The 23388-nt window shown below is 31.6% G+C and overlaps 2 protein-coding genes across 2 annotated transcripts; both read right to left on the bottom strand.

Moving 5' to 3' along the window:
* Window positions 1-11: 11 nt before the first annotated feature.
* LOC114290827 (ENTH/VHS family protein) lies at window positions 12-1769 on the bottom strand. Its single transcript, XM_028234812.2, has 4 exons — window positions 1320-1769; window positions 1090-1212; window positions 806-967; window positions 12-699 (listed from the first exon to the last, which is right to left on the bottom strand). The coding sequence occupies exons 1-4, from the start codon at window positions 1460-1462 to the stop codon at window positions 192-194; spliced, it is 936 nt and encodes a 311-aa protein (XP_028090613.1). The 5' UTR covers window positions 1463-1769; the 3' UTR covers window positions 12-191.
* An 8019-nt stretch (window positions 1770-9788) lies between these two features.
* Window positions 9789-13322, bottom strand: LOC114290828 (putative protein phosphatase 2C 23). The gene is made up of 4 exons (XM_028234813.2): window positions 11441-13322; window positions 11230-11343; window positions 10260-10524; window positions 9789-10166 (listed from the first exon to the last, which is right to left on the bottom strand). The coding sequence occupies exons 1-4, from the start codon at window positions 13055-13057 to the stop codon at window positions 10051-10053; spliced, it is 2112 nt and encodes a 703-aa protein (XP_028090614.1). The 5' UTR covers window positions 13058-13322; the 3' UTR covers window positions 9789-10050.
* Window positions 13323-23388: the final 10066 nt, after the last annotated feature.

Raw genomic sequence — 23388 nt, 5'->3', positions numbered from 1 at the left:
AAAATTTAAAATTTGATGCTTAAGATGACTAATCATTTAAACTGGCAATCCAATCCAGAGTCTGATTACAAACTCGAACACAGGACAGATAGAAGAAACATCTACTGTTACTAATAGCACAAGATCTGGTGAAAGAAATTAGTAGGCAAGATAACTACTTCCATCTCTCAGTTCTACACAAGTCTCAACTCTCAACATGCTTGCAAAAGTAGTTGTTGATCTGTGTTAGAAAGCAGAGACACAGCAGCTTGAATCTGGGTGTCATTGAATGGGTGATTATCTTCTCCACACACTCCAACTCTCTGATGATCATCTTTCTCACCATCCAAAAGAGGTTTCAACTCCATTTTCGGAGCCAAATTCTCTTTGAAACTCGCTCGAGCGCCTGAATTTTCAACCATCTGAGCATCACCAGAACAGTTCCAAGACTCTGAATTCTCCATTTTCTTGTTCAAATCTTCGTTCTCCGAGGACAAAAACTGATCTTCCTCATTTCCGTGATTGTTGAATTGAGAATTGCACCTTCCATATGTAACAGAATTTGATTCTGAAGAAGTTCTGTGGCAAAAGCTTCCGAATCCTTCGATCCCTCTGGTCAGTTTCCGAGCACGGTCCCTCTCTTCCCTGAGAAGAGGACCCCTTTCAAGTAGCTTTGAGATTCTCTCTGTTTTGTTCTTGACATTGAGGCCCCAATTGAATCTGCATATAGAGTAATTCAAAAACTAAGTAAACAAACACCCAAAAAAACAGAGCATCGAATAGAATAGAGCAACTGAGTTAATAAAGAATTAAAAAGAGTTGAGACCCTTTCTCATCAATATGTTGAAAGCTTCCAATCTCTGAGATAGCATCTCTGTCAGTCTGAAACTCCTCTGATACACTCTCTGGTCCATGGGTCAACAAGTGTTCTAGAACAATCAGAGCATTGTATGAAGATCTCCAGTTCTTTTTATCAAATTTAGCCAATCTGATCCACAAGATCAAACACAGTAACAGTGAAATACATGACAAAATTATAGAAATCACTTTCAAAAGTTCAAACACAAACCAAAACAGATCAAAAAGATCCAAAAACAAAAACCCAGAAACCTTTTGTGCAGAATCTCCACAATTCTCCAGTAATCATCAACTTCAAAAGCAGCCTTTGATATGATCTTCAGGATACGGGTTTCAGGAACCCATGGATTTCCATTGGTAGCTTCCTCAGTCAATCTTCATACACCACACAAAAGCAAAAAACAAAAAAACCCAGATCAAGAAGAGCTTAAATCTTAAAAACCCATGTCTATAATGATCATATATTTAACAAACATGCTTACAATTGAGCTGGGGTAACATCGGTCAGAGCCAACCGGGCAGTCTTGATCTTCTCCTTGAAGAAGAAGGAAGCTTGCTTCTTGAATTCATGGAAAAACGGGGCACCCATGTTGCCACTGTTGTTGCTGCCGCTTAGGATTGACATTTTCTCGGAATATAAAAGCTAAAGAAAGAGAAAGAAAGAACCTTCGATGCAACCAAGTAATGCTTATGTAATCAGAAGAAAATAAATAATGTGGGAGTATAGAAAAGAAAGGGACACTTGGTGAATTGGTATTTGGTGTGGGGGTGACAAATTCAAAGAAGAGTGTGAGTAATGGACACGATGTGTGTTGTGTTCTCCTTCTTCTTCTTGTTCTTCTTCTTCACTATAATAATGTGAAGTCCACATCTCTTAGTCAACGTCTGTTCTGGACTGCGGCTTTCCCGGTTTGAATTTGAAATTTTCTTTTACTCTAGACCCAATTGTTAATTTGCAATTCACATTTACATCTGGATGAATTTTTTTATTTTTTTAAATTTATCAGTGATAGGTTCAGTCATATGATTTTGTACAATTTTTTTTGGATAATTGGTGAAAGTCCACACCCATAGAGTCCTATATTGTTTGGTTCAAAAGTTTTTTTTTTTTTTTTTTGATAACGATATCCTCATGAAATTATTTAGTGGTATTTTAGGAAGTTGGTAAGAAGTCGGTAAAAAGTTAAATTTTTGACTTTTTTTTAGTATTTTTTAACTAAAAAAATTAAAAATCTAAAAAATTTACTTTTTTAACTTCTTCCTAAAGTGCCTGAGAAACAACAATAATGGTGATCAGGATGGACATATAGGTGACGTAAACAATATACAAAGAGACAGATATATAATAAAATGATTTTTTAAATTATAATTGTATTTTTTAGTATCAAAAGTTTAGAAATTGACTTTTAGCTTAGTATTTTTTAAATAAAATTTTCTGTTTGGTACAATTTTTCAAACACATTAACTTTTTTGACTATAAAAAATATATATAAAATAACAATTAAAAAAAGTAAAGGAAAATTTTAATTTACACTTTTAATTATATTATTTTCTGTTTTAGTTACAACATTATTTTAGTTACAACTTATAAATTTTTTAGTTATACCTCATATTATGTTTTGTTATTATAGCATTTTTTATAGTAAATTACAAATACACCTCTTGAGCTTTGCTTAAAATACGAATTGTACCTTGTAGTTTGGGAAATTATAAATACCTCCCTATCAAAATTTTTATTTAACAGAATTAATTGAAAAGTGAAATTTCTAACTGTTCACCAATACAATAATAAAATTATTTGAATTATTAATTGAAATAAAATTTTAACATTATTAAAAACTGTTAATTAATTTAATGATTTATTAATAAAAAGACTTATTTGTTATGAAATTAGAAACCTTAGAAGCATAATGTAATTTATAAAATCACAGAGGATAATTTACAATTTAAGTAAACCTCAAGAGGTGTGTTTGTAATTGACCCTCTTTTTTTAGTTATACCTCAAAAAATTAAAATTATATAATTTTTTTTTTAATTATAAAGTGCATATATACATCATAGTTTTTCCCAAAAATAAATTCCAAACAACTTACCAAATTTTTCTTAGCAATACTACAAACTCAAAATTATCTACCCAAAATTTATTCAAAAATAAGAATTAATTATTCAAATTTACTTCACTCATAAATCTCACGCTTTATTAATTTAATTTTTACCACACATCCATTGTAAATAAATTCTCAGATCCTAATTCCGGATCCCAGACATTTCCAATTTTTCTTCAGCCCACTATATGTATCATTGACTTTGTACTTTAATTAAAAATATTTGTGCACGTAAATATATAGAGAAAAATAAAAGAAGAAAAATGTATATATATATATTATAATTAAAGAACAAAATAATATGATTTTATATATTTTAAATCATAATTAAAAAAAAAATTTACAATCAAATAATACATGAGACATAATCAAAGATCTCATGAATCATAACTAAAATAAGATCATAACTAAAGAAAAAAATTAGTCATAATTAAATAAAAAATAACAAAATTTAAGAGTGCATATTGTATAAAATGTGTATAGTAGAATTTCTTTTTTTTATTATTTATTATTATTGTTATTGTTTTTTTTACTTCACCTTTTAATACTTTCACTTTTCATCATTTATTTATTTTTTCTAATCAAGCGATCCTAAAATTGTGTTTGATTCATAAATTTAGGTAAAGATTTGGAGGGAAAAAAGAGAGAGAAAAAATATGTGAAATATAAGTAAAATAAAGTTATATTTTATTCATATTTTACCTATATTTTTTTATTTTAAATTTCTACTCAAATTCATGAATTAAACACAACAAAAATGAAATTGCAAAAGAAATCTTTATCACTTACTTTTGGTTAGGGGTGCGACTTGGGCAAGCTTAACCTGAGCAACTTGAACACAGACAGAATTTTTTTAGGGCTTGAATAAGATATTTTCAAATTAGATACAGCCTTGGGCAAAAAATTAGAAGCCCAAATTAAATTTAGAGGGGCTTGGGCAAAGACATCAAATAACCCGAGCAACTCGAAACCTGAATTATACATATATAGATATATAAAAATATTAAATATACATATAAATTATTAGCCATTACATGACATTAAAGTAATTTAGCTTATTAAATTATATTAAATATATATTATATATACAAATAATATAAAATCTTACCTTTTTTTTTTTATTTTCACTCAATAAATTATAAAGACTATTATAGCGGTATCTCTCTTACATTATATAAATTATTTGTTTTGATGATATTAATGATTTTCTATAAATAAATAAAAAAATATAAATATAGTCAAATTTTAATAATTTAATAATATAGCTGCAAAAAAAATAAAAATAAATAAATAAATAGAAATTCATTTACAATTCGAACAACTTAGGCAATTCGAGTTTAACTCGGGTCGAGCTTGGGCAGTCAACCTCGGGTTACAATTCGGGTCTGGACGGGCCAAAACAAGTCTCAGTACAACTTAAACTGAACTTGAACAACCTCCTAACAAACCAAACCTGCCTGAATTACATTCCCACTTTCAGTGATCCACTAGTCTCTTCAGATGATACTTTTCCTTTCAGACAACAAAATAAATAAGTAATTTTAAAAAACTAAAGTTGTTTATATTGAATATTTTTGCTCAATATAGTTTAATTCATTGTAAATTAAGGTCTAAAAATATAAATATAACCTAAATTTTGTATATAATATGACCAACTATGCTGCAGATCTCCAGTGGGAGTCGCACCCCCAATGAGGTGGCAAGCCTACACTGACTGAAATTAAAAAAAAAAATAAATAAATAAAATAATTTTTTTTTTGTCCAATCATAATGCGCCACCTCATTGGGGTAGTGGGGTCGAAGCATTTTTCATAATATGACCCCCTCCAAATAAAATTCTGACTTTTTCCTTGAAAAACACAAATTGCAAATTGAGTCACGTTGGTCATATATAGATTATGTCATTTTCATGGTGGAATGCCCTCAAGACTAATTCAACTTGTTTAACTACTCCTTTCATTTTAAAATATTAATTCTTTATTTTATTTTTTATTATTTTAAAATATTAGTTTTTTTTTAAAATTAAGAATTAAAATAATATAAATTTCTCATTTTATCTTTTTTTTTTAAATATATTAACATAAAAAGTATAATTATGATAATTAATATTTTTTTAAAAAATATACTATTAAAAATTAATTTTGATAGTATATTATGAAAAAAAGTGCAATGATTGTATTATGAAAAAAATTATATTTCTTAAAAGGAACTATTATTTTGAAACGGAAAGGGTAATCAAGTATTTTACCACTAACACTATCTACTTGTAAACATGATTCTATTTCATAAATAACAAAGGGTTTTTAAATTAGAAAAAGTTAAATGCACATTATTTAGTGTTATATGAGTTTTGCAGTAACTTAATCTATTTATTTTTTGTCAAGAAAGTATGAAGTATGGGTACTTTAAAAAAATATGTTGTACTCATATGATATTTACCGGCATATAGTACTTTTGTATACGTATCGGGAGTACATGAAACACGTACGTAATTTTTTTTTTTAATTTTTGACGTACCCAGAGGTACCTAATATATATCCAAGCTATATCATATATCAGTTAAAATAATATTTTCTTCTACTGCAAAGGTAAAATTCTTTTTAATAGACTTTTTTTATTTTTAGTTTTATGTCTAGCATGATTTTAAAATTAAATTATGATTTGTAAGTTATTTAATATATTGACATTTAATTTTGATTTATACATTTACTTTTAGCATTAAATGTTAATTGAATGTTACATCTCAATAAATTAAACCATTTAATCAATTTTTACATTATTTTAAATTAAAAATAAATATTTTTTTATAAATATCCCAAGCCGTACTCATACCCTATTTTTTTTAAATTTTACCGTATCGTACAAATATTTGTACCTGTACCCGTATTTCATAGTCAAGAAGTAATCAATCCTAACCCTTTAATTTAATAATTAGTATTGTATTATTTGTAGATATTAGAGGCTTATGACAAGCTTGACCATAAATGAATAAATTAATTAATTAAATTAAATTAAATTTTTATTTTTTTTAAACCATGACTCTTATTTTGTTTTTTTATTTTTAATTCTTAATAAATTATAGGGGATGCACCAATAAATCCCAAATTAATAACTTATACACTGTTTAGTCCTAAAAGTTTTCTTATAGACTGAAAGGTTCCATTACAATGTTTCAAACATCAGATTAATGTTTCAAACATTAGATTCCAAACATCAGATTAATGTTTCGAACATTAGATTGATGTGCAAATGGGACTAAATGGAGCATAAGAAAACTTTTAGGACTAAATGGTTCAACTTTTCAGAAACTAGGATTTATAGGTAAATTTTCCTAAATTATATAATAAAAAGTGAAGGTTAGTTGAAGTGTAGTGGCCAAAGCAGGTCAAATATGGGAGCAAATATTAGGGTCAGGCCGGGCCCTGGCCGGGCCCATAAGGCCATGACTTAAGACTCTTCAAAATAGATTTAAAATAGGAGTTCCTCCTATTATAAGTTAGTATAATATATTAGGTGTGTTTTAAATTTAAAATAAATTAAAAAAGATCCAAATTAACTTAATTTTTTTGACCCATTAAAAGGCCAATAGTTAAAGCCCAGCCTAACCATTTGAAATGCCCATTTTTTCTAATTTCTAGCCCTATCTTCTATTAATCCAATATTCCCTACATTTGTTTGATATAACACACCAGCGGCATAGGGACGGAGTAGCAGAACAGGTAAATTATTTATTTATTTACTATTCAATTAATTAAATATTTATCTTGTCTTTTGCACAATTAATTGCTATTATAATATTGGCATTTACATCATTAAGAAGAATTTATTTATATTTAATAGTTCACATCACATAATTTAAAAGTTTTGTGTTTTGTTAAGTGGGGTGCTCTTGTTTTGAATTTTGATTTAAAAAAATATTTTGATCTCAGCACAGCAAGCACACGTAAATTTTTTTTTTTCTATTCAATTAATTAATTTTTTTTTCCAACTATTTTTTGTGATTTTAATACAAATCTTTTGTCCTTTATCTTAAATTTTTTTTTTCATTCAATAAAAAAAAATATGAAGGGGCCCCAGAAATTTAGTAGTTGATTATCGATTTTGGGCCCTGAAAATCTCAAATCCGGCCCTGATGAGGGTCCAAATCATTGACAATTATCCATAAGCTGTCTTCGGTTCTCCTTCTTCATATTTTGGTTTTTTTTTTATTTTTTAAATTTTGGCTTTAAGCATAACATTACGCAAAGAGAAGTTGAAAATGTTGACATTGAACTTCAAAACTGCATTATTGTAATACGTGACAGTTAAAATAAATGAAATCTTTCTTTCATATAAAATCATGTAAGTTAGTATTTTGACTTGAATACGATTGACGTGTCTATCACTAAATACGTTCATCATATTCAATCAACTCGAATGACATAGCGCTTTACTTTATACAAAGAGGTTTAGCAACAATCCCATTAAAGAGAGGACCCTATTTTGAAGGTTTAATTAATTGATATTTTAAGTTTTTGTGGGTACATTGTTAATAAAATAATTAGATTAAGCTGATAATAGTAATCACATCATTTTAATATTTTTATTTTTTAGGAAAAATATGAAAAGTTTATTTTTTTTGTTTTTCACAGCACAAACATATTAAAATTATATAATTACAATTATTAAATTAATCTAAGAATTTATTTATTGTTGGTGTGGAATACATTTCATATCATAAAAGTGAAACACTGATAAACCCATAAATTCCAACCGGACTTGAGACAAACTCATTCTTATTTTGAGTATGTGGAAATCTCAATAGAAAGAACTATCATCAAGTAGGTTGTCTATGTACATACAAATTTATATACACAATTTTTAATGCTGAAATGCACATAAAACTCATGCCAATACAAGCATATCTGTAAATGTGACTCAAAAGATCACATTCATGCTTAACTTTGACATGCTCAAGTTTTGTACTCTGTTCCTAAATATGTAGAGCATGCAGCAACAGATTTTGAGAACTGTTATATATCTCCGTTTTATGTCGTTGGGTATATATGGCGAAACAAAATAGGAGAAATCGACCACATTAAAATTACCTACTGGGAGGTCTGTTTGATATCTAAAAATTGGTCAGCAACAGTTGAACAAGTGGAAAATGTTGGGGTGAGTCAAAAATGTTTGGGTAGAGTCAGATTTAAGTGTTGGCTAGGTTAGCTCAGACAGTTGAGACCCGAGCACAGGTTGGGATCGGTCATGGGGAAATCCTTGGCAGAACGAATTATGTTTATCAACTATAAACCTTAGTCCAAGCAAATATATAGAAGAACACTCAACCTCTAAGATTGAGATACATGAATCCCACTACTCAAATTCACTGTAGTTGAGAGCTTCACTTGCAGTTACTAACTTAAGAATCAGAGTGCTCATCACACTAGAGTTTTTACTCATCTTCCTCAATTAGTCCGATCAGATTTTTTTTTTCCCCTAATGCCTTCACGATGTACTCAATAATTATTTCAACATAAAAAAGCAACCAATCACAACCAATCATAAGCATCTATACAAGTAATAATACAAAACGATGACAAAAAAGTAGTGACATTCTAACATTATCTCGAAGTTCATATGAGATAATTAAAATTGGCCGAGGCTGTAACGAATAGTTTTTGTATCAAAATTTAAAGCCATGCTGTCATGATTGGAATTCCAAAAGATTTTTCAATTGGGGACTCAGCTAAATACAAGCTACTCAACCTATCAAGCATGGAAATGGTTTGGATAGGCTAAATCTGAGAGCACAGCGTACCCGAAAAGGAAAATGCTATAAATTCCAAATAAGTTACGAAATTTTTTACCAAACCTCCCATAGGGGTGTGAAACCCACACAAACCTCTCACATAGTGAAAGATTTGATAGATTATTTGGAGTTACTAGCATAACTCTATCTCAAAATTATATTGGGTCCCAATTTAATGCCAAAATGACAGGTTTTTATTGCTAGGAAGCGAGTCTGAGATACCAATACTCTGCAACTTCCCACCACCTACCTGCATTGCATTTATTACCCAATTCCAAATTGGTTAGAGGTTGAAAAATTGATGATTCACTCTGTATTTCAGTTTCTCAATGGGCCTGACATAGGCAGTTCCTCCATTCCTGGGCTCTTGTTTAGCCACGTGGCACGAGCAGAATGCCAAATATGACATGTGGGAATAGGATTTTTTCGGTACAATAATACTATGATAATCATATTATGAATTAAAAATATATACGACAAAGAAAATTCTACTTAATCTACAAGGAAGCCATACTGTTGACATAGCAAGCAAAATATGATCATAATAGCAGTATTGTTTTCCAGATCATGTGTTGCTATAGAAGGTTTGGAAGCTTTTTATTTGTCATCTCTACTTTCATGAGCAATATACAGTTCTGTCTGTGTAGAATTGACTGCCTCTTGCTGTTGAACTGTATTTTTCAGCTCCCATCTAAATTTGAACTTGTCCGAAACAGTTTTGGAAAATTTGAAAATAACTTCTGGTGTTTCTTAAAAAATGGTAGTTTTCATAAATTTTTTTCGAAAATAATAAATTTCAGAAACCATTCACCAAACCCTGTGTTTTCTGAAAAATAAAAACAGATAGAAAACGAAAACATAACCCAAACAAGCATATGGAATGGAAGATGTACATACAAATCATGAAATGCTTCTAAGCTTATAAGTGACTAGTGACAGAAAGTTGGGGCAGCCAAGAATTAGAATGTTCATCACAATATGCAGATGCTGCGATAGATTGTATGTTGTAGCCAAAACCCAAATAGTTTTGATAAAAGAACTGTAGACAACAATGACAGTGACGAACAAAATTTCTTTCCAAGAATGTCATTTATTAGAGAAAATTACAATTTTGTATGACAGTTTATAATCAACATGAAGCAGCTTTACAATCCCCACCACCACCCATCACCACATTTGCACAACTAAGTCACTCGTACTCATCCAGTATTCCCTGATCTTAATCGGTATGCCACAAATGTGAATGGGATAAAAACCTCAAAAATGGATGCTCAATTTGTTTTCGCAAATGTCTATATCTCCTTAATCTGTGATTTTTCCTTATACACATGATCTCCATATCCTTCCTTCCAAAGAAATAACAATGATTGAAACATCATCATGGTAACGACGCCGATCCCCTTGTGGTATTTCAAGCAACTCATGAAAGTCCAATCCTAGAATTCACGAAAACAATGTAGATGACATTTAATTAGTTTTCCCAATTAGCGGTGTCAAATTGAGAAGGGTAGATAAGTAAGTCATAGTACCGGCTTTCTTTGCTGCACGAAACAGCAATTCCTCAACCAGATGCTGAGCAGGGTCCCCTTCAGGCGACCACGCAATGAAAAGTTCAACTTCAGAAACAGCTTCTTCATTTGTGAAGTACTGATAGAGCCCATCCGACGATAATATCAAAAACCTGTCTCTTGGCCCTAATCTATGATGGTAGAGATTTGGTAGACAGGTGATGTACGGAGAAGTTCCAACGTAGTCGATTCTAAACACCTCAAGAAGTGCATTGTTCCATTTAGGCTGCAAAAACAGAAGCAATGTAAAAGTGTCAAAGTGCAAATATAAACCAGCATTAGCCAAAAATGATGCACGGTGGGGAGAGGGGAAATAGCATAACGAAAGCTATTTGTTGCAGGAAATCCTATTCCCTCAGAAAGCCATTCGAAGGCTAGCTAGTTGTCATCGGATTGAGTTGTTTCCACTTTCTTCACACACCAAGTAGAGAGTATCCACATAACCATAACTGTGCTATTTGTGTTAATCCTGCAATTTCTTTTAATTTTGGCTTAAAGGTGATCTTTGAAGAGAGCACGAGAACACTATTAAAAGATGATCTTTGAACATTATTGGATTATCTTTGAATTGTTTTATGCCCTCCACTGAATAAAATGGTGTAGTAAGCTAATCAACATAACTGAAATCCAGATGGAGGAGCTTATTAATGATCATCTTCAAGTGTATATCATACTAATCTAGAAAGATGCCACCCAAAGTAGAAAGGCAAGTTGCTTCCCTCTGTGTTTGGGGCCAATAAACTTTGTTCTCAACAAATCATCAATCAACATTGTAGTTGTGTACTCAACCCACAGAATTCCTCACAACAATTTGAGGAATCTACTTTTCCGAAGCAAAAGAAGGATGCAAAACAACTTTACATTTTCAATCAGTTTCTATTCTTAAATGGGTATAAATCTAGAAAAAGTTCAAAATCTAATCTTTATATACCTGCTTGAGAAAACCAGCCCCAAAAGCTCGAGTGACCTTCAACGAACCTTTCACGCGTTCATTCATCACGGCACAAGCATCATCAGGGTGTTCACTTTTTATTCTTTCTACTTCCTGAAATGCAACAACATAATGTCAAGTAAAATTCAAACAACATTCACAAAATTAATCAAATTTAAATTTTTTTTAAAAAATTGCAACAAATTAGCACCTCCTCCACAGAGGTGCTATGATCCACGGTGAGCTGAAAGGCAGCTAAACTGGGTATTGAGTTGGATCCATCACCATCACACACTTCAAGATCATGCAATGTTTCTTCTTTGATCCTCTCCAAGTCCTGTCTCCAAAGATCAGGCTCTGTTTTCTGAGCCAACACAGCTCGACTATCGCCCACATTCAACACATAAACATCCTCACCCTTCATCAGCATTACAAGAACACAAGAACCCATCAAGGCTAACTCAGGATTTTCCACAAGCATCTTATCTGCAATATCCAAATAGGCCTCTTCTGTTTTCCTCAGTGCCTGAGACAGAGCTTTCAACACATCCGAGTGATTTATTGTCCCTGAGCTGTTCGACCCATTTCGATTCAACTGTTCTTTTAGCCTCCGATCAAGCTCTAATCTTTCGCGGTCCCATTCGCACCTCCACCGTCTCTGGTTCTCCTCCCATTTCTTCGCCGCCCCTTTATACTTACTCTTGGAATTCTTAGGCCTCTTTTTCATTGAATTCGATTCGGAATTCAAATCACCACTTCCACATGGATAATTCTCTTGATCAACACACCGTGAACAGCTCGAAAGTCCAACATCAACCATGTCTGAATTCGAGTTTTCGGATGGAACAGAGGAATTGGGATTGGAGGACTCAAACTTGTCATCCCACAACAAACCCTTGAGCTCCTTATGAACAGCAGAGTAGAGATTGGAGAGAAGATAATCAGGTGCATCAGGACCGTTAAACCCATCGTAAATTCCTACGAAAACCCATCCGTGTTCCTCCGAAACAACGACATGAACTCGATCCTCACCGGCCTTTCCTTGTGCCCATTGAAGATTCTGACTACCCATTGAATCATCATCGTCTAAACTACCATCAGTGCTCAGATTCACACTGCTGATTGTCAACTCATTTTGCTTCTCACACCCAACAATCCAATCCTGTTCTTTCACAGAAACAACCCCTTTAATCGGTGCAACAATCGAATTCTGCCCTCGTGAAATCGTCTTCGATATCGCTCTCTGCAGGACCCGAATCAACGACCCTTTTCTCGATCTGGGTCGAAAAGCAAAACCCCCATGAGAGTAGCTCCTCTGGAAATGATCGTCGCTACCCTTTTCGAGAGGCCCCGAGAAAATTCCACGATCGAGAGGTCCCGACAAAAACCCTCTCTCGATCGGACCCGACATGAACCCCCTCTCCATCGGACCCGAACCCGGAATTCCCCAGGAATTGGGCGGCAGAGGACCCGAGCTCATGGAATTCCGGGGAATGGGTTGGAGAGGAATGGAAGCGAAAGAGGTGGAGCTCTCGAAAGCGGAGGCTCGATCGATGGAGTTGTAGCTGTAGAGATCGACCAAGGCTGTGGAGAGAGGGGTGGAAGTGTTGGCACTAACGGAGGCGCCGGAGATGGATCGGAAAGTGGTGGTGGTGTCTTCGGAGTGGACTTTGGAGGAAGAGAGACGGGCTGGGTCGGGTCTGACGTAGCAGAAGGAGTGACCCAGATCGTCGATGGGGTCGGAGATGACGAGGGACATGTCTTTTCTCCGGAGAACTCCCTCGTCGCGGGTGAAGCACATGCTGATTTTCCTTAATACGTTACCCATCGGAAACGAAGAGAAATTGCAGAGCGAGAATCTCAGTGGTTTGAACGGTGTGCCTGAAATTTCATGGCAGAGAGAGACAGAGAGAGAGAAGGAGAGAGATGGAGGAGGGCGATGAAGTAGAGAGAGAGAGAGAGAGAGAGACAGAGGGTTGACTTTGTTGGTCGCGGTTTTGAAATCATAAAAACGCTTTCAATTTTGGTATTTTTACTTTTTTTTTTGGTTTTGCTCTGTGTGTGTGTGTGTGTGTGTGTGTGTGTGTGTGTGGAGGCGTTGACAAAAGGTTGGGGTTCTAATAAGTAAACTTCATGGGGTTGGCGGGTTTGCGTGAACTCTTTGCGCTAGACTCGAACATAGAGCGTGCAAACACGCTCGTGGGAACCAGAATAAATTGACGTACCGTTTGGTTGCATTTTTTATATTTCAAAACTCAATATTTATTTGGTTTTGGATTTTTACACAATAATTTAAATTTATTTTTTAAAATTTAAAATTAAACAAGTTTTGGATTTTGAAATCCAAAACTCTTTTTCACACAATATAATTTAAATATACTTTGTCTGATTTTCAAGTATTTGTCAAATAATTTTTATGTTTTAAATATATATGATCTACATATATTTAAATAGTAAACAAAATGTGAAGAAGTCAAAACAAATTTAATAACACATTAAACTTGTATTAGCTTTTAAATTTGGTGAAATTTTTATTTATTTATTTGTGTATATTTGTGATTGTTGAATAATTTTATAAAAGTTTTTTTTTTTTATAAATGTGAAACGATTTAAGTGTATGTAGTTTGAGTAGTTATAAAATTAAAAAAATATGTTAAAAATTCTAAAACATCATAAAAAAATAGTAAATATAGAGTGAAACTCTACTGTGTATATTAGATTAGATTCATCCAAAAAGTACTGTTAGATTGTGTATATGAAAGAAGTAAACAAATTAGGCATTGCGTTTTGAACAAATTTTTTGACTACAAGACAAAAAAAAACACCAAAGCCAAAAAAAACTCATAACTATAAACAAGTTTTGAATTCAATTTTCTAAAAACTCTTTTGAAAACTAATTTGAAAATTCATAACCAAACAAGTTTTGAATTTTCAAAACTCCTTTGAAAATTATTTTTGAAACTAATTTCAAAACGAAATCAAACACGCCCTACTCGACTCAATTCTTTAAGAATTGGATTTGAAAGCGCACCCTGTTTTTGAAAATTAATTTGAAAATTCATAATTAAACAAGTTCACGAACTCTACTCGACTCGATTCGTTAAGATTTGAATTTGATATTGTTTGTTAAATAAATAAATAAGGGTAAGTTAGATTTTTAGACTCATTTTTTTTTATTCAAATAATAAAATAAATATATATTTTTATATATTTAAGTAATAGCAAAAAAAATCATTATAGAATTTCGAGTCGAACTCATGCTGGATTGGTTATTGAGTCGGGCTCGAGTTAAAGTTTTGAACTCAACAAACAAAGGAATTGTGTCTAACGGAGCTCGAGTTAGATTAGTTATTGAGCCAAACTCAAACTGGATTAATTACTGAGAGAAGCTCGAACCCGATAGACAATTGATTTGAGCTCTAGTCTTGTAATAATATTTTCAATCCTTTTTATTGAGAATATAATGGAAGGGCAAAAACTATCAAATAAAGTTAAGAATATCATTGTTGTCTATTAATTAGAATAATATTATAACTATCGAATATTGACTCGTTCAAATTTGTACACATCGGTCGTTCGGTTGATTATTTAGAAACACGGGTGATAGTCGCAGTTGACAAAGGTGACAACTGCGGTTGACAAGAGTTGCACCATTCATCCAAGCGGTCATTCAGCCACTCGTTTAGCTTATAAAATTTGGACGATTCGGGTAAACTCAAATTCGGTGTATCAATTATTTTTCATTTAATTAATGATATTTTGTGAATTGTGTACAATTATTTTCTTTATTTTTTAAACCTTATAATTACGTAACTCTTACTACTGAACGGGCATATAACTAAATTGGTGTTTTGAAAAACACAGAATAATTACTGGTGAGTTTTTTTTCCTTATGAAATTTATTTTTTATTTGTAAAATGCAATTTTTAAATCATAACTTTTATGAAATGAATAATTAATTAAAATAACTCATAAATTCAAAATAATTTGCATTATATAAAAATAATTGTTTTTAAAGAATTTCGAATTTGATCTATGAACTTGGGAATTGTTTGGCATGTACTACTATAGTATATCTTTTTGTCTTATTAAGATTACATTATTTCTTATTTGAATCATATCGCATTTCTACTATATTGCACACATTTTTATAAAAATATTAAAAAATATAAAAATATTAAAAATTTTAAAAATTCTATCACATATTTTATATGAGTATAAAATCCATATAGAATTTGCATTATGTAAATCTCACATTCATATAAAATATTTAATAAAATTTTTAAAATTTTTAACATTATTCTAGTTTATTCGCAACATTCTAAACAATCCTTTGAAAGGAGGAGAAATCATCAGTGTGGGTCACCTGCCGGGCAGGAGCGTGGCAGCGAGGACAAATCTTGGGGGAGATGAAACTTGATAAAAATTATGGTAAGCATCGAAAAGTCAAAAAACCAATACCCCAAAAATATACCTGGGTAAGTGTGTCACGATCACCGTTGGATCAAGCGTATGATGTTGAAGAATGAAAATGTTATGATATCGTTTGTTAATATTTACATTTTTAATTTTTTATTTATATTTATAAAATTTTTAAAAATTTAAATAAAAATTTATTTGATAAAATTTTTGATTTATAAATTAGTGGTTTTAGTTTGTAAATTTGGCCAAAAAATAAAAACACAAAAAATATGTTTTTGTTTTCAGTTTTCAGTTTTTTTTTTTTTTACCTCCCAACACTAGGCACCACCCGTCACCATTTTTCACCACCGTCTTCCGCTACCACCACCCACCCCCCACCACCACCACTCGCCACCCACCAACCACCACCAGCCACCACCCACTTGCCATCCACTCGCCACTACCACCCATCTCTCGCCGCCGCCGCCACCACCACCACCACCCACCTGCCATTAACCCGCCACCACCCATCACCCGCTACTACCATCCACCGCCTGCCGCCACCACCCGCCATCTACTTGCCACCACCACTCACCACCCACTTGCCACCACCATCCACCACCTGCCACCACCAGCCACCCACCCGCCACCACCAGCCACCCACCTGCCACCCACCACCACCACCACCCGCCACCATTACCCCACTTGCCACCACCACCACCCACCCACTCGCCACCACCACCCGCCACCTACTCGCCCAGCCGCCACCACCCACCACAACCCGTCAACCGCCACCCACCTGCCACCACCACCCGCCACCACCCACTCGCTACCACCTACCACCAGCCACCGTCACCCACCCACCACCCACCCGTCACCCACTACCCACCACCCACCGTCACCACTTTCCACCACTGTCTTCCGCAGTCACTTGCCACCACTTGTCATTTCTCACTCTTTTTTATATTTTTAAATTTTTTTAAACATTTTGTCAATTACCAAACGCATTTGTTGTTTATGATTTTCTAAAAATAAACAAAAAATAAACAAAAATCAGTTTATAAAATTTTTATAAATATAAACTTAAAACGTAAACGTTACCAAACATACCCTATATATTTTACATTTTTTATTAAATAAATAATTAAAATCAAGTTAGACATACACAAAATAATCTATCTTTTTATTTTTTTTATCACATTACCTCTCTATTTTTTTACACATCTTTTCATAAAAGATAAAAAGTGCACTTATTTAGGTCATCACAAACAACCCTTGTCTCATCGGAATAAGTAGGGGTGAGCATGGTCCGAATTGGACCAGATTGGGGTAAATCAGGACCAATCCGTTATCTATGGTTCTTGGAAAATTGAAACCAATCCAATCCTTTTAAATTGTTGAACCAATCCATTTAAATACGGATTGGATCGGTTTAAGATCACGGATTTACATAATTAAATGACAAAAAAAATATATATCACTTTAATTTCATAAAAATATAAATATAGCATCATATTAGTTTCACAATAACAACATGTCTTTTCATAATAGCGACATACTGTTCTAAAATTTAAACAATCATAAGAAAACTGGTTCTACCATAAGTATTTAAACTATTACAAATTAACATTAAAAACTAGCAAACAAAAGTAATAAAAGAAGATATTATGCGAGTTTAGGTTTGAATTTAAGTTTTATATAAAATAAAAAAAGATACTATGTAGGATGGTGTATAATAAAAATATAGACTATTTGTATACGGTCCGGATCGGTTCCAATCCGGAACCGTGGGATTCAATTCGGAACCAATCCGTGAATTATGGATTTTTAATTTTTCAATCCGAAACCGAACCATGAATCCAAAAAACTAATCTAAACCTACCGGATTGGACTGGACTGGATCAGATTACGAATTTTACGAATTCCTTTCTCAACCTTAGGAATAAGTCACATTAGGTAAGACGTTGGACCATTTATTTAGGCCTTGTTTGGGATATCCTAAAAAAGTCAAAAAGTCAAAAAGTTACTATCTTATTTGAGTCATATCATCTTATTTAAGTCATATCACTTCTCTATTACATCACTTTAAACCCAACCTATATTTTATAAAAAGTAAAAAAATACACTTATTTAGAAAATGCCAAACAACTCCTTAATAGAAATTTTGATATTGCTACTGATGAAGGGGGAAGGGACACTTATTCTCAGCATATTTATTAATTAAAATAATAAAACTTATATTTTAAAAAAATAATTTGACAAATATTAAATAATAAATAGTGTAAAGTAATTATCTTGTTTGATTTTGATTTTCTGCATTTAATTTTTTTAAATTATTTTTTTTTCGTATTTTTTATGTTTTAGGTAAATATTTTTAAAATTATATTTTTTTTTTACTTTTTAGATACACATTATCTAAATGTATCTAAACAATAAAATATTTATAAAAATAAATAAATACATAAGAATATGAACAAAAATATATTTTTAAATTTTTAAAAAATAATTTGACAAATATTAAATAATAAATAGTTTAAAATAATCATCTTGTTTGATTTTAATTTTTTGAATTTAATTTTTAATTTTTTGTATTTTTTATTTTTTTAGTGAATATTTTTAGAATTTTAAGATTTTTTTTTTTTACTTTTTAGATACGCATTATCTAGATGTATCTAAACAATAAAATATTTATAAAAAAATATTTTAAAAAATAAATAAATACATAAGAATATGAAAATATATTGAATTTTCATTTTTTTGTATTTAGTGAATTTTTAAAGTTTTTTCACAAATATTATAATTTTTAAGTATATTTATGTTAAGTGTATCTAAAAAAAAATTTAAAAAATTACTTAAAATATTAAAAAAAAATCTGTAAAAATAAAAAATAAATAAATAACAAAAAACTCTAATTTTCTAAAAAATGAATCTAAAAAATTGAATCTACTATCGCAAGACCACAAATAATTTTTATGCACCCTCAGAAGCTTGACTCTCGCCCTTTCTCTTCATTCATGAATTATTTCCTATTCATTTTGTTTTGGTTGACGTTATTACTACTATTTGGTTGCCAAGAGCATCTTCAATTCTGAATTTATTTTTTTATCAAATTTGATGAAAAAAAGGATGCTTTTCTCAATTTGGTATCACTGGCTCCAACGATTCACTTTTTATCAAGTCTACTCTGGGGACAACCAGTTGGTCGACCGGCTGGTCGAATGGTAAGAGGAATTTTTTTTTTTTTTTTTTTTTGAACTGTTTGAACCAATTTTTTTGAACTGTTTAGTGGTCGACCGGCCGGTTGACTAGCTGGTCGACCGGTAAGGCAAAAATTTTTTTTTTTAACTGTTTGAACCTTTTTTTTGGAATTGTTTGAACCATTTGGTGGTCGACCGGTTGGTCAACTGGCCGGTCAACCGGTTGGTCTCCCCAACGGTCATGCATAGTGTTTTGGTGAAATGCGGAGCCTGTCCTCATTTTGGTGAAACGTTTGGTGTAATCTCGATTTGATATCAATTTGGTGAAACCATTGGAGCATAAAAAAGTGCTTTTTTTACCAAATTTTAAATTTGATGCCAGGATTGGAGATGGTCTTAACACGCATAGTATTTAATTTAAGGAAAAAGATTGAGAATTCTAATGGATGAGTTTTAGAAGAGTTCTAATGGGTAGGGCCTATTCTATGATGTATTGTGCTAATTTTTTTTTTTTTTTTTCTTTGTCACATCATTAGAGTTCTAAATTTTAAGTTCTGTATCATTTTCCTTAATTTAATTTGGATGATGCGAGGTGGTTGTATTTTAAAATATTATTTTAAAAATAATTTTTTGAAAAGAGTTTAGAAAATTTAAAAGTTTATTTGATTGTATATTTTAAAAATAGTTTTGAAATTTTGAAATTTGAAATAATTTTAAAAAATTGCAACTAAACAAATTTTTGGAATTTAAGGGGGGAAAAAAAAAAAAAAAAAAAAAACATAGGCAAAAACATGCTGACAGTGTTTCAGATGCTAATACATGCAATTTTTTTATGTTGACTTTTTTTGGTTTTTTTCAATTGTTCAAAATGAGGTAAGGGTGCCTATTTTTCTTTTGGCGATGAGTTAACGCTCTTTTTAGTTGAAAATTTTTAAGAGACATTTGAAAAAATAAAGAAAAAATATGTGTAAAATTAGGTGAAATATAAGTATATTTTATTTATTTATTTATTATTTTTTTTAAATCCCTTTTAAAATCCCCAATTATGAGTGTTTGATTTTTCTCTAGCTTCAAAATCAGCCTTCTTTAAAGGGTTTGCTTAAATGAATATTTTTAGTCTGCATTTAATGTGATTTTACTTCTAAAACTTGTCAAGTTAATACTAATAACTTATTAAGGGTTGGTACTGCTCCTTCTTCTTCTTCTTCTTCTTCTTTTCTTTTCTTTTCTTTTCTTTGTTTTTTTTTTATAAATTTATTTTATGAACTTTAAAAAGTTGTTCAAGATTGTAAAAAAATTTCATATTATACACACATTTAAAGATCAAAGAAAATGTTTGGTAGCTCAAAATTTTGTGGCTCAAATGGCTCAAATCTGTCAAAACGACGTCGTTTTACACTCAATATCTGTCAAAACGACGTCGTTTTGAGTGATTTGAGCCATTTGAGCCACAAAATTTTGAGCTACCTAGCATTGTTGAAAGATCAATAATGTTTTGTAGTTTGAAATGAGTGGCCCGAAAGTTTGAAACCGAGGATAAGGTAGTAATTGAATATATTAACTCCCATGGACCATGTCCATGCTCATAGCAAGCACAAGAAGAGCCACGTATAGAAGTTACAGTAACTGAAGCCTGTTTTGATTTACTCAGAGTTGAACTCGTCTAATCCTTTGTTTAGAATATGAGTTGATTTTTTAATTTTTTGACTTTTTAGCCTGAAATTAAAAAGTCTTGTTTGGGATAGGTTTGTGAGCTTTTTTGACTTTAGTTAGAGAAAAAAGAAAATTATTATGATTTGGATGTGACATTTTATTTTATTGAATTTTTAACCTATTTTATCTTTTTATGACTATTTTAGCGTGATGTGCCAAATAACCTAATCCTGTAATCTAATCATATTCTTGTTAATCTATTCTTAATTTTGTAATTTTTGATTTTTTCACGAAAGTTCAATACAGCTTCCGATAGTGATTTTGGGTGCTTACTCGTTTGGGTTTGGAAGTTGCAAATTAAATAATACTTCGTAACTCAAAATTCCATTGCCCCGAATGGCTCGACTGTCTAAAACGACGTCGTTTTGGGCTCTCCTTTTTTTCCCCCTCTTATATCTCTGAAACAGAGGAAGGAAGAGAGAGAAGAGAGAAGAGAAAGAGAAAAAGAGAAAAGAGGGGAAGAAGGTCAAACTTGACTCTCTTTTGTCGACTGGCTCGATCGCCGCCGCCGTCATCATCAAATCACAACCGTCAATCGCCGCCTCCGATCCCTGATTCTTCTCCATCGCCCGGTCACAACCAGTCCGGTTGAACACAGATCCGTTCCCTCTTTTCTCTCCCCCCTCTCTTCCCTCTTCCTCTCTCTTTTCTTTTTTTCTCTTTCTCTTCTTTTCTTTTCTCCCTTCCTCCTTCTGCTTCAGGATATAAGAGGGAAAAGAAAAAAAAAACTGCCCAAAATCTGCGTATGATGATGATGTGTTGAAAAAAAAAATTCAGATTCTACATTATTTTTTTTTTTTTTTTTTTGTGATTGTTGGTTGTTGTTGATGATGAAAAAAAAAAATTGTAGATGATCGTTGGTTGTTGAGATTCTACAAATTTTTTTTTTTTGGTTGTTGTTGATGACAATGTGCTGTTGTTGTTGTTGTTGTATCTCTCTTTCTTTCTCTCTTCCTCTCTCTTTCTTCTCTTCCCTCTCGGTGTCAAAGAGAAAAGGAAATGAAAAAAAAAATAAAAAATAAAAAACGACATCATTTTTGAATTCGAGCCATTTCGGGCCAGCTCTGTTTCAAGCTACGTAGCAATGCTGGTTGCAAATTCGAATGTCACTAGTATTTGTTTTTTTTCTTAAGTTTTTTAGTCTGCATTAATATAATTTACATGTCATTTAGGTTATGTTTGATTAGAAGATTTGAAGAATAATTTGAAAAGGGAAAAGAAAAATGAGGGTGAAATTAGGTAAAAATATAGGTATATTTTATTCATATTTCACATACTTTTTCATTTTCCTTTCAAAATTTCTTCTCAAATCTCTCAATTAAACACAGCTTTAGTCCTTGAAAGTTCTATGCTCTTTTTTTTTTTTTTTATATATATATAGTTTGTGTTTATTTAATTTATTAAAAAAAAAAAAAAAAGAAAAAAAAGAGAGAGGGTAGGCATTGGTTCAGACCTCAAATTTCATAAGTAGGAGTATAAAGGCTTATTTAAGATTTGTTTGGGATGTGGGTTAATTTTTTAATTGTTTTAGTTTAGGGCTAAAAAGTTTCATTTGGGATAGTCTTTTTAACTTTTGTGAGAGAAAAAATGAAATGATTGTAATTTAGATGTGACATTTTATCTTGTTAACCTAAAAAGTCTATTTTGTCCTTTTGTGACTATTTTAGTCAAGAAGTCACATTTTAGGTGTCGTTTGGTAAACTTGGCTTTTTAACTTTTTTGACTTTTTTAGCCTGAGACTTTTTTGTTTATTTGATTTTCTTGTTTGGCATTTTTAGCTTTTTTGCATTGGAATGACAAATATGCCCTCCACTTGGAAATGATGTTTTTTTTACTTTTTGTTTGTATATGCACTACAAGAAAAAACATTTTTGACGACTAAAAAAGCACTTTTGGTCGCTGAAAGTATAAGTTTTGGCGACTAAAAAAATTTAGTAGCCAAAAGTATAGGTTTTGGCGACTAACAATCTTTTTGGTTGCCAATATAAGGCTTTTACTGACTAAAAGTATTTTAGTAGCCAAAAGTGAGGCATTGGGCGACTAAAAAGATGTTTAGTAGCCAAATGTGATGCTTTTACTGGCTAAAAATAATTTAGTAGCCAAAAGTGAAGCATTGGGCGACTAAAAAGATGTTTATTAGCCAAATGTGATGCTTTTACCAACAAATAAAATTTTAGTAGCCAAAAGTGAGGTTTTTTGGCAACTAAAAAGAAGTTTAGTCGCCAAAAGTGGTAATTTTAGTGCGGGAATTATATTTTTTAGCGACTAAAAAAATTAGTAGCCAAAAGTACTGAATTGGCGACTAAAAAAAAGTTTAGTCGCCAAAAGTGGTCTCTTTTTTTTTATAGTAAATAATTTATTTTTACATAAAATTATGTTCAATAAAAAATAATTATATTTATATATCTACTTTTATATTAATACAGGTCTATGTACTATATAAATAATATATGTTGCATATATAATCATATGTTGTTATAGAGGCGTGGTGGAAAGAGTGTGTTGTATAAGGTTTATAGTGTGAGAGGTTGATGGTTCGAATCTCCACAAGACTAGATGAGAAGCTAGTGAGTGTAATTTTTTTTTTTTTCCACGAATGACCTTTTGGCGACTAAAAGGTTTGGTCGTTGATTCCTTAAGTAATGGTCGGTAAATGTATAATTTTAAAAAATAAAATTGACTATTGGCGACCAATAATTTAGTAGCCAAAACATTTATTTTTGCCGACCAAATAAAATTTAGTAGCTAAAAGGTAACATTGCCGACTAAAAAAAATAGTAGCCAAATGTTACACTTTCAGCGACCAAACACACATTTAGTGAGTGTAATTTTTTTTTTTTCCACAAAT

Source organism: Camellia sinensis, chromosome 14, assembly GCF_055761805.1.
Source record: "Camellia sinensis isolate YWXY chromosome 14, ASM5576180v1, whole genome shotgun sequence".
Lineage (NCBI taxonomy): Eukaryota > Viridiplantae > Streptophyta > Magnoliopsida > Ericales > Theaceae > Camellia > Camellia sinensis.
The sequence above is the reverse complement of the archived record's forward strand: the minus strand, read 5'-3'. Positions and strand labels throughout refer to the sequence as shown.

What these genes read in the sequence shown, in the direction of transcription:
- LOC114290827 (XM_028234812.2), bottom strand. Translation starts at nt 1,462, where the DNA reads ATGTCAATCCTAAGCGGCAGCAACAACAGTGGCAACATGGGTGCCCCG. An exon ending in GATGTTACCCCAGCTCAATT is followed by an intron (nt 1,213 to 1,319) that starts GTAAGCATGTTT and finishes TGGTGTATGAAG; the next exon opens with ATTGACTGAGGAAGCTACCA. An exon ending in GTGGAGATTCTGCACAAAAG is followed by an intron (nt 968 to 1,089) that starts GTTTCTGGGTTT and finishes CTTGTGGATCAG; the next exon opens with ATTGGCTAAATTTGATAAAA.
- LOC114290828 (XM_028234813.2), bottom strand. Translation starts at nt 13,057, where the DNA reads ATGGGTAACGTATTAAGGAAAATCAGCATGTGCTTCACCCGCGACGAG. An exon ending in GGGCTGGTTTTCTCAAGCAG is followed by an intron (nt 10,525 to 11,229) that starts GTATATAAAGAT and finishes CTGTTTTTGCAG; the next exon opens with CCTAAATGGAACAATGCACT. An exon ending in TCGTGCAGCAAAGAAAGCCG is followed by an intron (nt 10,167 to 10,259) that starts GTACTATGACTT and finishes CGTGAATTCTAG; the next exon opens with GATTGGACTTTCATGAGTTG.